A 14,521-nucleotide genomic window follows, 5' to 3' on the forward strand; every position below is an offset into this window, starting at 1 on the left:
CCCCACTACAGTAGTAACCCCCCACTACAGTAGTAACCCTCCACTACAGTAGTAACCCTCCACTACAGTAGTAACCCTCCACTACAGTAGTAACCCCCCACTACAGTAGTAACCCCCCACTACAGTAGTAACCCCCCCACTACAGCAGTAACCCCCCCACTACAGCAGTAACCCCCCCACTACAGTAGTAACCCCCCACTACAGTAGTAACCCCCCACTACAGTAGTAACCCCCCACTACAGTAGTAACCCTCCACTACAGTAGTAACCTCCCACCCCCACTACAGTAGTAACCCCCCACTACAGTAGTAACCCCCCACTACAGCAGTAACCATCCACTACAGTAGTAACCCCCCCCACTACAGTAGTAACCCTCCACTACAGTAGTAACCCTCCACTACAGTAGTAACCCCCCACTACAGTAGTAACCCTCCACTACAGTAGTAACCCTCCACTACAGTAGTAACCCTCCACTACAGTAGTAACCCTCCACTACAGTAGTAACCTCCCACCCCCACTACAGTAGTAACCCCCCACTACAGTAGTAACCCCCCACTACAGCAGTAACCATCCACTACAGTAGTAACCCCCCCCACTACAGTAGTAACCCTCCACTACAGTAGTAACCCTCCACTACAGCAGTAACCCCCCACTACAGTAGTAACCCCCCACTACAGTAGTAACCCCCCACTACAGTAGTAACCCCCCACTACAGTAGTAACCCCCCACTACAGTAGTAACCCTCCACTACAGTAGTAACCCCCCACTACAGTAGTAACCCCCCCACTACAGTAGTAACCCTCCACTACAGTAGTAACCCTCCACTACAGTAGTAACCCTCCACTACAGTAGTAACCCTCCACTACAGTAGTAACCCCCCACTACAGCAGTAACCATCCACTACAGTAGTAACCCCCCCCACTACAGTAGTAACCCTCCACTACAGTAGTAACCCTCCACTACAGCAGTAACCCCCCACTACAGTAGTAACCCCCCACTACAGTAGTAACCCCCCACTACAGTAGTAACCCCCCACTACAGTAGTAACCCCCCACTACAGTAGTAACCCTCCACTACAGTAGTAACCCCCCACTACAGTAGTAACCCCCCCACTACAGTAGTAACCCTCCACTACAGTAGTAACCCTCCACTACAGTAGTAACCCTCCACTACAGTAGTAACCCCCCACTACAGTAGTAACCCCCCACTACCCTCCACTACAGTAGTAACCCCCCACTACAGTAGTAACCCCCCACTACAGTAGTAACCCCCCACTACCCTCCACTACAGTAGTAACCCCCCACTACAGTAGTAACCCCCCACTACAGTAGTAACCCCCCACTACAGTAGTAACCCTCCACTACAGTAGTAACCCCCCCACTACAGTAGTAACCCTCCACTACAGTAGTAACCCTCCACTACAGTAGTAACCCCCCACTACAGTAGTAACCCCCCACTACAGCAGTAACCCCCCACTACAGTAGTAACCCCCCACTACAGTAGTAACCCTCCACTACAGTAGTAACCCTCCACTACAGTAGTAACCCTCCACTACAGTAGTAACCCTCCACTACAGTAGTAAACCCCCACTACAGCAGTAACCCCCCACTACAGTAGTAACCCCCCACTACAGTAGTAACCCCCCACTACAGTAGTAACCCTCCACTACAGTAGTAACCCTCCACTACAGTAGTAACCCTCCACTACAGTAGTAACCCTCCACTACAGTAGTAACCCCCCACTACAGTAGTAACCCCCCACTACAGTAGTAACCCCAACTACAGTAGTAACCCCCCCACTACAGCAGTAACCCCCCACTACAGTAGTAACCCCCCACTACAGTAGTAACCCCCCACTACAGTAGTAACCCTCCACTACAGTAGTAACCCTCCACTACAGTAGTAACCGCCCACCCCCACTACAGTAGTAACCCCCCACTACAGTAGTAACCCCCCACTACAGCAGTAACCATCCACTACAGTAGTAACCCCCCCCCACTACAGTAGTAACCCTCCACTACAGTAGTAACCCTCCACTACAGTAGTAACCTCCCACCCCCACTACAGTAGTAACCCCCCACTACAGTAGTAACCCCCCACTACAGCAGTAACCATCCACTACAGTAGTAACCCCCCCCACTACAGTAGTAACCCTCCACTACAGTAGTAACCCTCCACTACAGTAGTAACCCCCCACTACAGTAGTAACCCTCCACTACAGTAGTAACCCTCCACTACAGTAGTAACCCTCCACTACAGTAGTAACCCTCCACTACAGTAGTAACCTCCCACCCCCACTACAGTAGTAACCCCCCACTACAGTAGTAACCCCCCACTACAGTAGTAACCCCCCACTACAGTAGTAACCCCCCCCACTACAGTAGTAACCCTCCACTACAGTAGTAACCCTCCACTACAGCAGTAACCCCCCACTACAGTAGTAACCCCCCACTACAGTAGTAACCCTCCACTACAGTAGTAACCCTCCACTACAGTAGTAACCCTCCACTACAGTAGTAACCCCCCACTACAGTAGTAACCCCCCACTACAGTAGTAACCCCCCACTACCCTCCACTACAGTAGTAACCCCCCACTACAGTAGTAACCCCCCACTACAGTAGTAACCCCCCACTACCCTCCACTACAGTAGTAACCCCCCACTACAGTAGTAACCCCCCACTACAGTAGTAACCCCCCACTACAGTAGTAACCCCCCACTACAGTAGTAACCCCCCACTACAGTAGTAACCCTCCACTACAGTAGTAACCCTCCACTACAGTAGTAACCCCCCACTACAGTAGTAACCCCCCACTACCCTCCACTACAGTAGTAACCCCCCACTACAGTAGTAACCCCCCACTACAGTAGTAACCCCCCACTACAGTAGTAACCCCCCACTACAGTAGTAACCCCCCACTACAGCAGTAGCCCTCCACTACAGTAGTAACCCTCCACTACAGTAGTAACCCTCCACTACAGTAGTAACCCCCCACTACAGTAGTAACCCCCCACTACCCTCCACTACAGTAGTAACCCCCCACTACAGTAGTAACCCTCCACTACAGTAGTAACCCTCCACTACAGTAGTAACCCCCCACTACAGTAGTAACCCCCCACTACCCTCCACTACAGTAGTAACCCTCCACTACAGTAGTAACCCTCCACTACAGTAGTAACCCCCCACTACAGTAGTAACCCCCCACTACCCTCCACTACAGTAGTAACCCTCCACTACAGTAGTAACCCCCCACTACAGTAGTAACCCCCCACTACCCTCCACTACAGTAGTAACCCCCCACTACAGTAGTAACCCCCCACTACAGTAGTAACCCCCCACTACAGCAGTAACCCCCCACTACAGCAGTAGCCCTCCACTACAGTAGTAACCCTCCACTACAGTAGTAACCCTCCACTACCCCCCCCCCCCACTACAGTAGTAACCCTCCACTACAGTAGTAACCCCCCACTACAGTAGTAACCCCCCACTACAGTAGTAACCCTCCACTACAGCAGTAACCCTCCACTACAGCAGTAACCCTCCACTACAGCAGTAACCCCCCACTACAGTAGTAACCCCCCACTACAGCAGTAACCCCCCACTACAGCAGTAACCCTCCACTACAGCAGTAACCCTCCACTACAGTAGTAACCCCTCACTACAGCAGTAACCCTCCACTACAGCAGTAACCCCCCACTACAGTAGTAACCCCCCACTACAGTAGTAACCCTCCACTACAGTAGTAACCCTCCACTACAGTTGTAACCCTCCACTACAGTTGTAACCCTCCACTACAGTTGTAACCCTCCACTACAGTAGTAACCCTCCACTACAGTAGTAACCCTCCACTACAGCAGTAACCCCCCACTACAGCAGTAACCCCCCACTACAGCAGTAACCCCCCACTACAGCAGTAACCCCCCACTACAGTAGTAACCCCCCACTACAGTAGTAACCCCCCACTACAGCAGTAACCCCCCACTACAGCAGTAACCCCCCACTACAGCAGTAACCCCCCACTACAGCAGTAACCCCCCACTACAGCAGTAACCCCCCACTACAGTAGTAACCCCCCACTACAGCAGTAACCCCCCACTACAGTAGTAACCCTCCACTACAGTAGTAACCCCCCACTACAGCAGTAACCCCCCACTACAGCAGTAACCCCCCACTACAGTAGTAACCCTCCACTACAGTAGTAACCCTCCACTACAGTAGTAAACCCCCACTACAGCAGTAACCCCCCACTACAGTAGTAACCCCCCACTACAGTAGTAACCCTCCACTACAGTAGTAACCCTCCACTACAGTAGTAACCCTCCACTACAGTAGTAACCCCCCACTACAGTAGTAACCCCCCACTACAGTAGTAACCCCAACTACAGTAGTAACCCCCCCACTACAGCAGTAACCCCCCACTACAGTAGTAACCCCCCACTACAGTAGTAACCCCCCACTACAATAGTAACCCTCCACTACAGTAGTAACCCTCCACTACAGTAGTAACCTCCCACCCCCACTACAGTAGTAACCCCCCACTACAGCAGTAACCATCCACTACAGTAGTAACCCCCCCACTACAGTAGTAACCCCCCACTACAGTAGTAACCCTCCACTACAGTAGTAACCCCCCACTACAGCAGTAACCCCCCACTACAGTAGTAACCCCCCACTACAGTAGTAACCCCCCACTACAGTAGTAACCCCCCACTACAGTAGTAACCCTCCACTACAGTAGTAACCCCCCACTACAGTAGTAACCCTCCACTACAGTAGTAACCCTCCACTACAGTAGTAACCCCCCACTACAGTAGTAACCCCCCACTACCCTCCACTACAGTAGTAACCCCCCACTACAGTAGTAACCCCCCACTACAGTAGTAACCCCCCACTACAGTAGTAACCCCCCACTACAGCAGTAGCCCTCCACTACAGTAGTAACCCTCCACTACAGTAGTAACCCTCCACTACAGTAGTAACCCCCCACTACAGTAGTAACCCCCCACTACCCTCCACTACAGTAGTAACCCCCCACTACAGTAGTAACCCTCCACTACAGTAGTAACCCCCCACTACAGTAGTAACCCCCCACTACAGTAGTAACCCCCCACTACAGCAGTAGCCCTCCACTACAGTAGTAACCCTCCACTACAGTAGTAACCCTCCACTACCCCCCCCCCCCCCCCACTACAGTAGTAACCCTCCACTACAGTAGTAACCCCCCACTACAGTAGTAACCCCCCACTACAGTAGTAACCCCCCACTACAGTAGTAACCCTCCACTACAGTAGTAACCCCCCACTACAGTAGTAACCCCCCCACTACAGTAGTAACCCCCCACTACAGCAGTAACCCTCCACTACAGTAGTAACCCTCCACTACAGTAGTAACCCTCCACTACAGTAGTAACCCCCCCACTACAGTAGTAACCCTCCACTACAGTAGTAACCCTCCACTACAGTAGTAACACTCCACTACAGTAGTAACCCCCCACTACAGTAGTAACCCCCCACTACAGTAGTAACACTCCACTACAGTAGTAACCCTCCACTACAGTAGTAACCCTCCACTACAGTAGTAACCCCCCACTACAGTAGTAACCCCCCCACTACAGTAGTAACCCCCTACTACAGCAGTAACCCCCACTACAGTAGTAACCCCCCACTACAGTAGTAACCCTCCACTACAGTAGTAACCCTCCACTACAGTAGTAACCCTCCACTACAGTAGTAACCCTCCACTACAATAGTAACCCTCCACTACAGTAGTAACCCCCCACTACAGTAGTAACCCTCCACTACCCCCCACTACAGTAGTAACCCTCCACTACAGTAGTAACCCCCCACTACAGCAGTAACCCTCCACTACAGCAGTAACCCTCCACTACAGCAGTAACCCCCCACTACAGTAGTAACCCCCCACTACAGCAGTAACCCTCCACTACAGCAGTAACCCTCCACTACAGCAGTAACCCTCCACTACAGTAGTAACCCCTCACTACAGCAGTAACCCTCCACTACAGTAGTAACCCCCCACTACAGTAGTAACCCCCCACTACAGTAGTAACCCCCCACTACAGTAGTAACCCTCCACTACAGTAGTAACCCCCCACTACAGTAGTAACCCCCCCACTACAGTAGTAACCCCCCCACTACAGCAGTAACCCTCCACTACAGTAGTAACCCTCCACTACAGTAGTAACCCTCCACTACAGTAGTAACCCCCCCACTACAGTAGTAACCCTCCACTACAGTAGTAACCCTCCACTACAGTAGTAACCCTCCACTACAGTAGTAACACTCCACTACAGTAGTAACCCCCCACTACAGTAGTAACACTCCACTACAGTAGTAACCCTCCACTACAGTAGTAACCCTCCACTACAGTAGTAACCCCCCACTACAGTAGTAACCCCCCCACTACAGTAGTAACCCCCTACTACAGCAGTAACCCCCACTACAGTAGTAACCCCCCACTACAGTAGTAACCCTCCACTACAGTAGTAACCCTCCACTACAGTAGTAACCCTCCACTACAGTAGTAACCCTCCACTACAATAGTAACCCTCCACTACAGTAGTAACCCCCCACTACAGTAGTAACCCTCCACTACCCCCCACTACAGTAGTAACCCTCCACTACAGTAGTAACCCCCCACTACAGCAGTAACCCTCCACTACAGCAGTAACCCTCCACTACAGCAGTAACCCCCCACTACAGTAGTAACCCCCCACTACAGCAGTAACCCTCCACTACAGCAGTAACCCTCCACTACAGCAGTAACCCTCCACTACAGTAGTAACCCCTCACTACAGCAGTAACCCTCCACTACAGCAGTAACCCCCCACTACAGTAGTAACCCCCCACTACAGTAGTAACCCTCCACTACAGTAGTAACCCTCCACTACAGTAGTAACCCTCCACTACAGTAGTAACCCTCCCACTACAGTAGTAACCCCCCAATACAGTAGTAACCCCCCACTACAGCAGTAACCCCCCACTACAGTAGTAACCCTCCACTACAGTAGTAACCCTCCACTACAGTAGTAACCCCCCCACTACAGTAGTAACCCCCCACTACAGTAGTAACCCTCCACTACAGCAGTAACCCCCCACTACAGTAGTAACCCTCCACTACAGTAGTAACCCCCCCACTGCAGTAGTAACCCTCCACTACAGTAGTAACCCCCCACCCCCACTACAGTAGTAACCTTCCACTACAGTAGTAACCCTCCACTACAGTAGTAACCCCCCACTACAGTAGTAACCCTCCACTACAGTAGTAACCCTCCACTACAGCAGTAACCCCTCCACTACAGCAGTAACCCTCCACTACAGCAGTAACCCCCCACTACAGTAGTAACCCTCCACTACAGCAGTAACCCCCCACTACAGTAGTAACCTTCCACTACAGTAGTAACCCTCCACTACAGTAGTAACCCCCCACTACAGTAGTAACCCTCCACTACAGCAGTAACCCTCCACTACAGCAGTAACCCTCCACTACAGCAGTAACCCTCCACTACAGCAGTAACCCTCCACTACAGCAGTAACCCTCCACTACAGCAGTAACCCTCCACTACAGCAGTAACCCCCCACTACAGCAGTAACCCCCCACTACAGCAGTAACCCCCCACTACAGCAGTAACCCCCCACTACAGTAGTAACCCTCCACTACAGTAGTAACCCTCCACTACAGTAGTAACCCTCCACTACAGTAGTAACCCTCCACTACAGTAGTAACCCTCCACTACAGTAGTAAACCCCCACTACAGCAGTAACCCCCCACTACAGTAGTAACCCCCCACTACAGTAGTAACCCTCCACTACAGTAGTAACCTCCCACCCCCACTACAGTAGTAACCCTCCACTACAGTAGTACACCCCCACTACAGCAGTAACCCCCCACTACAGCAGTAACCCCCCACTACAGTAGTAACCCCCCACTACAGTAGTAACCCTCCACTACAGTAGTAACCCTCCACTACAGTAGTAACCCTCCACTACAGTAGTAACCCCCCACTACAGTAGTAACCCCCCACTACAGCAGTAACCCTCCACTACAGCAGTAACCCCCCACTACAGTAGTAACCCCCCACTACAGTAGTAACCCCCCACTACAGTAGTAACCCCCCACTACAGTAGTAACCCTCCACTACAGTAGTAACCCTCCACTACAGTAGTAACCCCCCACTACAGTAGTAACCCTCCACTACAGTAGTAACCCCCCACTACAGTAGTAACCCCCCACTACAGTAGTAACCCCCCACTACAGCAGTAGCCCTCCACTACAGCAGTAACCCTCCACTACAGTAGTAACCCTCCACTACCCCCCCCCACTACAGTAGTAACCCCCCACTACAGTAGTAACCCCCCACTACAGTAGTAACCCTCCACTACAGTAGTAAACCTCCACTACAGTAGTAACCCTCCACTACAGTAGTAACCCCCCACTACAGTAGTAACCCCCCCACTACAGTAGTAACCCTCCACTACAGTAGTAACCCCCCCCACTACAGTAGTAACCCTCCACTACAGTAGTAACCCCCCACTACAGTAGTAACCCTCCACTACAGTAGTAACCCTCCACTACAGTAGTAACCCTCCACTACAGTAGTAACCCTCCACTACAGTAGTAACCCCCCACTACAGTAGTAACCCCCCACTACAGTAGTAACCCTCCACTACAGTAGTAACCCTCCACTACAGTAGTAACCCTCCACTACAGTAGTAACCCTCCACTACAGTAGTAACCCCCACTACAGTAGTAACCCCCCACTACAGTAGTAACCCTCCACTACAGTAGTAACCCCCCACTACAGTAGTAACCCTCCACTACAGTAGTAACCCCCCCACTACAGTAGTAACCCCCCACTACAGTAGTAACCCTCCACTACAGTAGTAACCCTCCACTACAGTAGTAACCCCCCCACTGCAGTAGTAACCCTCCACTACAGTAGTAACCCCCCACCCCCACTACAGTAGTAACCTTCCACTACAGTAGTAACCCCCCACTACAGTAGTAACCCTCCACGACAGTAGTAACCCCCCACTACAGTAGTAACCCCCCACTACAGTAGTAACCCTCCACTACAGTAGTAACCCTCCACTACAGTAGTAACCCTCCACTACAGTAGTAACCCCCCACTACAGTAGTAACCCCCCACTACAGCAGTAACCCTCCACTACAGCAGTAACCCCTCCACTACAGCAGTAACCCTCCACTACAGCAGTAACCCTCCACTACAGCAGTAACCCTCCACTACAGTAGTAACCCTCCACTACAGCAGTAACCCTCCACTACAGCAGTAACCCTCCACTACAGCAGTAACCCCCCACTACAGCAGTAACCCCCCACTACAGCAGTAACCCCCCACTACAGCAGTAACCCCCCACTACAGCAGTAACCCCCCACTACAGCAGTAACCCCCCACTACAGTAGTAACCCCCCACTACAGTAGTAACCCTCCACTACAGTAGTAACCCTCCACTACAGTAGTAACCCTCCACTACAGTAGTAAACCCTCACTACAGCAGTAACCCCCCACTACAGTAGTAACCCCCCACTACAGTAGTAACCCCCCACTACAGTAGTAACCCTCCACTACAGTAGTAACCCCCCACTACAGTAGTAACCCCCACTACAGTAGTAACCCTCCACTACAGTAGTAACCCTCCACTACAGTAGTAACCCCCCACTACAGCAGTAACCCCCCACTACAGTAGTAACCCTCCACTACAGTAGTAACCCTCCACTACAGTAGTAACCCCCCACTACAGTAGTAACCCCCCCACTACAGCAGTAACCCCCCCACTACAGCAGTAACCCCCCCACTACAGCAGTAACCCCCCACTACAGTAGTAACCCCCCACTACAGCAGTAACCCCCCACTACAGTAGTAACCCCCCACTACAGTAGTAACCCTCCACTACAGTAGTAACCCTCCACTACAGTAGTAACCCTCCACTACAGTAGTAACCCCCCACTACAGTAGTAACCCCCCACTACAGCAGTAACCCTCCACTACAGCAGTAACCCCCCACTACAGTAGTAACCCCCCACTACAGTAGTAACCCCCCACTACAGTAGTAACCCCCCACTACAGTAGTAACCCCCCACTACAGTAGTAACCCTCCACTACAGTAGTAACCCTCCACTACAGTAGTAACCCCCCACTACAGTAGTAACCCTCCACTACAGTAGTAACCCCCCACTACAGTAGTAACCCCCCACTACAGTAGTAACCCCCCACTACAGTAGTAACCCCCCACTACAGCAGTAGCCCTCCACTACAGCAGTAACCCTCCACTACAGTAGTAACCCTCCACTACCCCCCCCCCACTACAGTAGTAACCCCCCACTACAGTAGTAACCCCCCACTACAGTAGTAACCCTCCACTACAGTAGTAACCCTCCACTACAGTAGGAACCCTCCACTACAGTAGTAACCCCCCACTACAGTAGTAACCCCCCCACTACAGTAGTAACCCTCCACTACAGTAGTAACCCCCCCCACTACAGTAGTAACCCTCCACTACAGTAGTAACCCCCCACTACAGTAGTAACCCTCCACTACAGTAGTAACCCTCCACTACAGTAGTAACCCTCCACTACAGTAGTAACCCTCCACTACAGTAGTAACCCCCCACTACAGTAGTAACCCCCCACTACAGTAGTAACCCTCCACTACAGTAGTAACCCTCCACTACAGTAGTAACCCTCCACTACAGTAGTAACCCTCCACTACAGTAGTAACCCTCCACTACAGTAGTAACCCCCACTACAGTAGTAACCCCCCACTACAGTAGTAACCCTCCACTACAGTAGTAACCCCCCACTACAGTAGTAACCCTCCACTACAGTAGTAACCCCCCCACTACAGTAGTAACCCCCCACTACAGTAGTAACCCTCCACTACAGTAGTAACCCTCCACTACAGTAGTAACCCCCCCACTGCAGTAGTAACCCTCCACTACAGTAGTAACCCCCCACCCCCACTACAGTAGTAACCTTCCACTACAGTAGTAACCCTCCACGACAGTAGTAACCCCCCACTACAGTAGTAACCCCCCACTACAGTAGTAACCCTCCACTACAGTAGTAACCCTCCACTACAGTAGTAACCCTCCACTACAGTAGTAACCCCCCACTACAGTAGTAACCCCCCACTACAGCAGTAACCCTCCACTACAGCAGTAACCCCTCCACTACAGCAGTAACCCTCCACTACAGCAGTAACCCTCCACTACAGCAGTAACCCTCCACTACAGTAGTAACCCTCCACTACAGCAGTAACCCTCCACTACAGCAGTAACCCTCCACTACAGCAGTAACCCTCCACTACAGCAGTAACCCCCCACTACAGCAGTAACCCCCCACTACAGCAGTAACCCCCCACTACAGCAGTAACCCCCCACTACAGCAGTAACCCCCCACTACAGTAGTAACCCCCCACTACAGTAGTAACCCTCCACTACAGTAGTAACCCTCCACTACAGTAGTAACCCTCCACTACAGTAGTAAACCCTCACTACAGCAGTAACCCCCCACTACAGTAGTAACCCCCCACTACAGTAGTAACCCCCCACTACAGTAGTAACCCTCCACTACAGTAGTAACCCCCCACTACAGTAGTAACCCCCACTACAGTAGTAACCCTCCACTACAGTAGTAACCCTCCACTACAGTAGTAACCCCCCACTACAGCAGTAACCCCCCACTACAGTAGTAACCCTCCACTACAGTAGTAACCCTCCACTACAGTAGTAACCCCCCACTACAGTAGTAACCCCCCCACTACAGCAGTAACCCCCCCACTACAGCAGTAACCCCCCCACTACAGCAGTAACCCCCCACTACAGTAGTAACCCCCCACTACAGTAGTAACCCTCCACTACAGTAGTAACCTCCCACCCCCACTACAGTAGTAACCCTCCACTACAGTAGTAAACCCCCACTACAGCAGTAACCCCCCACTACAGCAGTAACCCCCCACTACAGTAGTAACCCCCCACTACAGTAGTAACCCTCCACTACAGTAGTAACCCTCCACTACAGTAGTAACCCTCCACTACAGCAGTAACCCCCCACTACAGCAGTAACCCCCCACTACAGCAGTAACCCCCCACTACAGCAGTAACCCCCCACTACAGCAGTAACCCCCCACTACAGCAGTAACCCCCCACTACAGTAGTAACCCCCCACTACAGTAGTAACCCTCCACTACAGTAGTAACCCTCCACTACAGTAGTAACCCCCCACTACAGTAGTAACCCCCCACTACAGTAGTAACCCCCCACTACAGTAGTAACCCCCCACTACAGTAGTAACCCTCCACTACAGTAGTAACCCTCCACTACAGTAGTAACCCTCCACTACAGTAGTAACCCTCCACTACAGTAGTAACCCCCACTACAGTAGTAACCCCCCACTACAGTAGTAACCCCCCACTACAGTAGTAACCCCCCACTACAGTAGTAACCCTCCACTACAGTAGTAACCCCCCACTACAGTAGTAACCCCAACTACAGCAGTAACCCCCCCACTACAGCAGTAACCCCCCACTACAGTAGTAACCCCCCACTACAGTAGTAACCCTCCACTACAGTAGTAACCTCCCACCCCCACTACAGTAGTAACCCTCCACTACAGCAGTAACCCCCCACTACAGTAGTAACCCCCCACTACAGTAGTAACCCTCCACTACAGTAGTAACCCTCCACTACAGTAGTAACCCTCCACTACAGTAGTAACCCTCCACTACAGTAGTAACCCCCCACTACAGCAGTAACCCCCCACTACAGCAGTAACCCCCCACTACAGCAGTAACCCCCCACTACAGTAGTAACCCCCCACTACAGTAGTAACCCCCCACTACAGTAGTAACCCCCCACTACAGTAGTAACCCTCCACTACAGTAGTAACCCCCCACTACAGTAGTAACCCTCCACTACAGTAGTAACCCTCCACTACAGTAGTAACCGTCATTAACCACAGAGCAAAGCAGTGCAAGCAGAGAGGTCGCAGCCCATTCAGTCAGTCAGCCACCCACACCCAGCCAGCCAACCAGCCAACCACACCGAGCCAGCCAATCAGTCACCCAGCCAATCAGTCACCCAGCCAGCCAGCCAACCACACCGAGCCAGCCAATCAGTCACCCAGCCAACCAGCCAGCCAATCAGTCACCCAGCCAGCCAGCCAACCACACTGAGCCAGCCAACCAGTCACCCAGCCAGTCAGCCAACCACACCGAGCCAGCCAATCAGTCACCTAGCCAGCCAGCCAAACACACTGAGCCAGCCAACCAATCACCCAGCCAGCCAGCCAACCACACCGAGCCAGCCAATCAGTCACCCAGCCAGCCAGCCAACCACACTGAGCCAGCCAACCAGTCAGCCAGCCAGCCAGCCAACCACACCGAGCCAGCCAACCAGTCACCCAGCCAGCCAGCCAACCACACCGAGCCAACCAGTCACCCAGCCAACCACACCGAGCCAACCAACCAGTTACCCAGCCAGCCAGCCAACCAGTCACCCAGCCAGTCAGCCAACCAGTCACCCAGCCAGTCAGCCAACCAGTCACCCAGCCAGTCAGCCAACCAGTCACCCAGCCAACCAGTCACCCAGCCAGCCAAACAGTCACCGAGCCAGTCACCCAGCCAGCCAGCCAGTCACCCAGCCAGCCAGCCAGTCACCGAGCCAGTCACCCAGCCAGCCAGCCAGTCACCCAGACAGCCAACCAGTCACCCAGCCAGTCAGCCAGCCAACCCATCACCGAGCCAACCACACCCAGCCACACACACAGCCACCCAGCCACACCGAGCCAGCCAACCAGTCACCCATCCAGCGAGCCAACCAGTCACCCACCCAGCCAGCCAACCAGTCACCCACCCAGCCAGCCAACCAACCAGCCACCCAGCCAGCCAGCCACCCAGCCAGCCAAGTCCAGGATAGGGTTGGAAACTCCCATAACTTTACCAAAATTACCAGGTTTTCCAGAAATGCCCGTTGGAAAATTCCCTGATTCAGGTCAGAAATCCAGACTCTTCCAACTTGGAATTCTGGAAAACCTGGGAAGTTATCAATGTTTTGGAACCCTAATCCAGGAGTATAATTAATATGGGTGTGTGAAAGCAACATGTAATACCACTGTCTGCCACTGGGTGGTTCCAGGACACTCCTCAGACTAGTCCAGGAGTATAGTTAATATGGGTGAAAGCAGCATGTAATACCACTGTCTGCCACTGGGTGGTTCCAGGACACTCCTCAGACTAGTCCAGGAGTATAGTTAATATGGGTGAAAGCAACATGTAATACCACTGTCTGCCACTGGGTGGTTCCAGGACACTCCTCAGACTCGCTACAAAATCACCTTGAGTTCCTGCAGCTGTTCAGGCTCATAGAGTTTAGGAGAAAGTGCTTGGGCTAGGAACGCGTCCAGTTCCTTACCACGCAAAACTCTTACTCCTGGCCATTGTAACATAAACCTAGAACACAAGGCAAAATACAACATGACAACATACAG

The 14,521-nt window shown here is 52.2% G+C and overlaps 1 protein-coding gene across 1 annotated transcript in view; it reads right to left on the reverse strand.

Moving 5' to 3' along the window:
* The window catches only part of LOC139536435 (constitutive coactivator of PPAR-gamma-like protein 1 homolog), a 113,895-nt gene that overhangs the window by 49,823 nt on the left and 49,551 nt on the right, over positions 1-14,521 (reverse strand). Inside the window, exon 12 of the mRNA XM_071336969.1 lies at positions 14,369-14,483. Coding sequence (XP_071193070.1) covers positions 14,369-14,483 — 115 coding nt within the window. The remainder of the gene's footprint in view (positions 1-14,368; positions 14,484-14,521) is intronic.

The sequence above is a fragment of the Salvelinus alpinus genome, chromosome 12, assembly GCF_045679555.1.
Source record: "Salvelinus alpinus chromosome 12, SLU_Salpinus.1, whole genome shotgun sequence".
In the NCBI taxonomy this organism is placed as follows: Eukaryota; Metazoa; Chordata; class Actinopteri; order Salmoniformes; family Salmonidae; genus Salvelinus; species Salvelinus alpinus.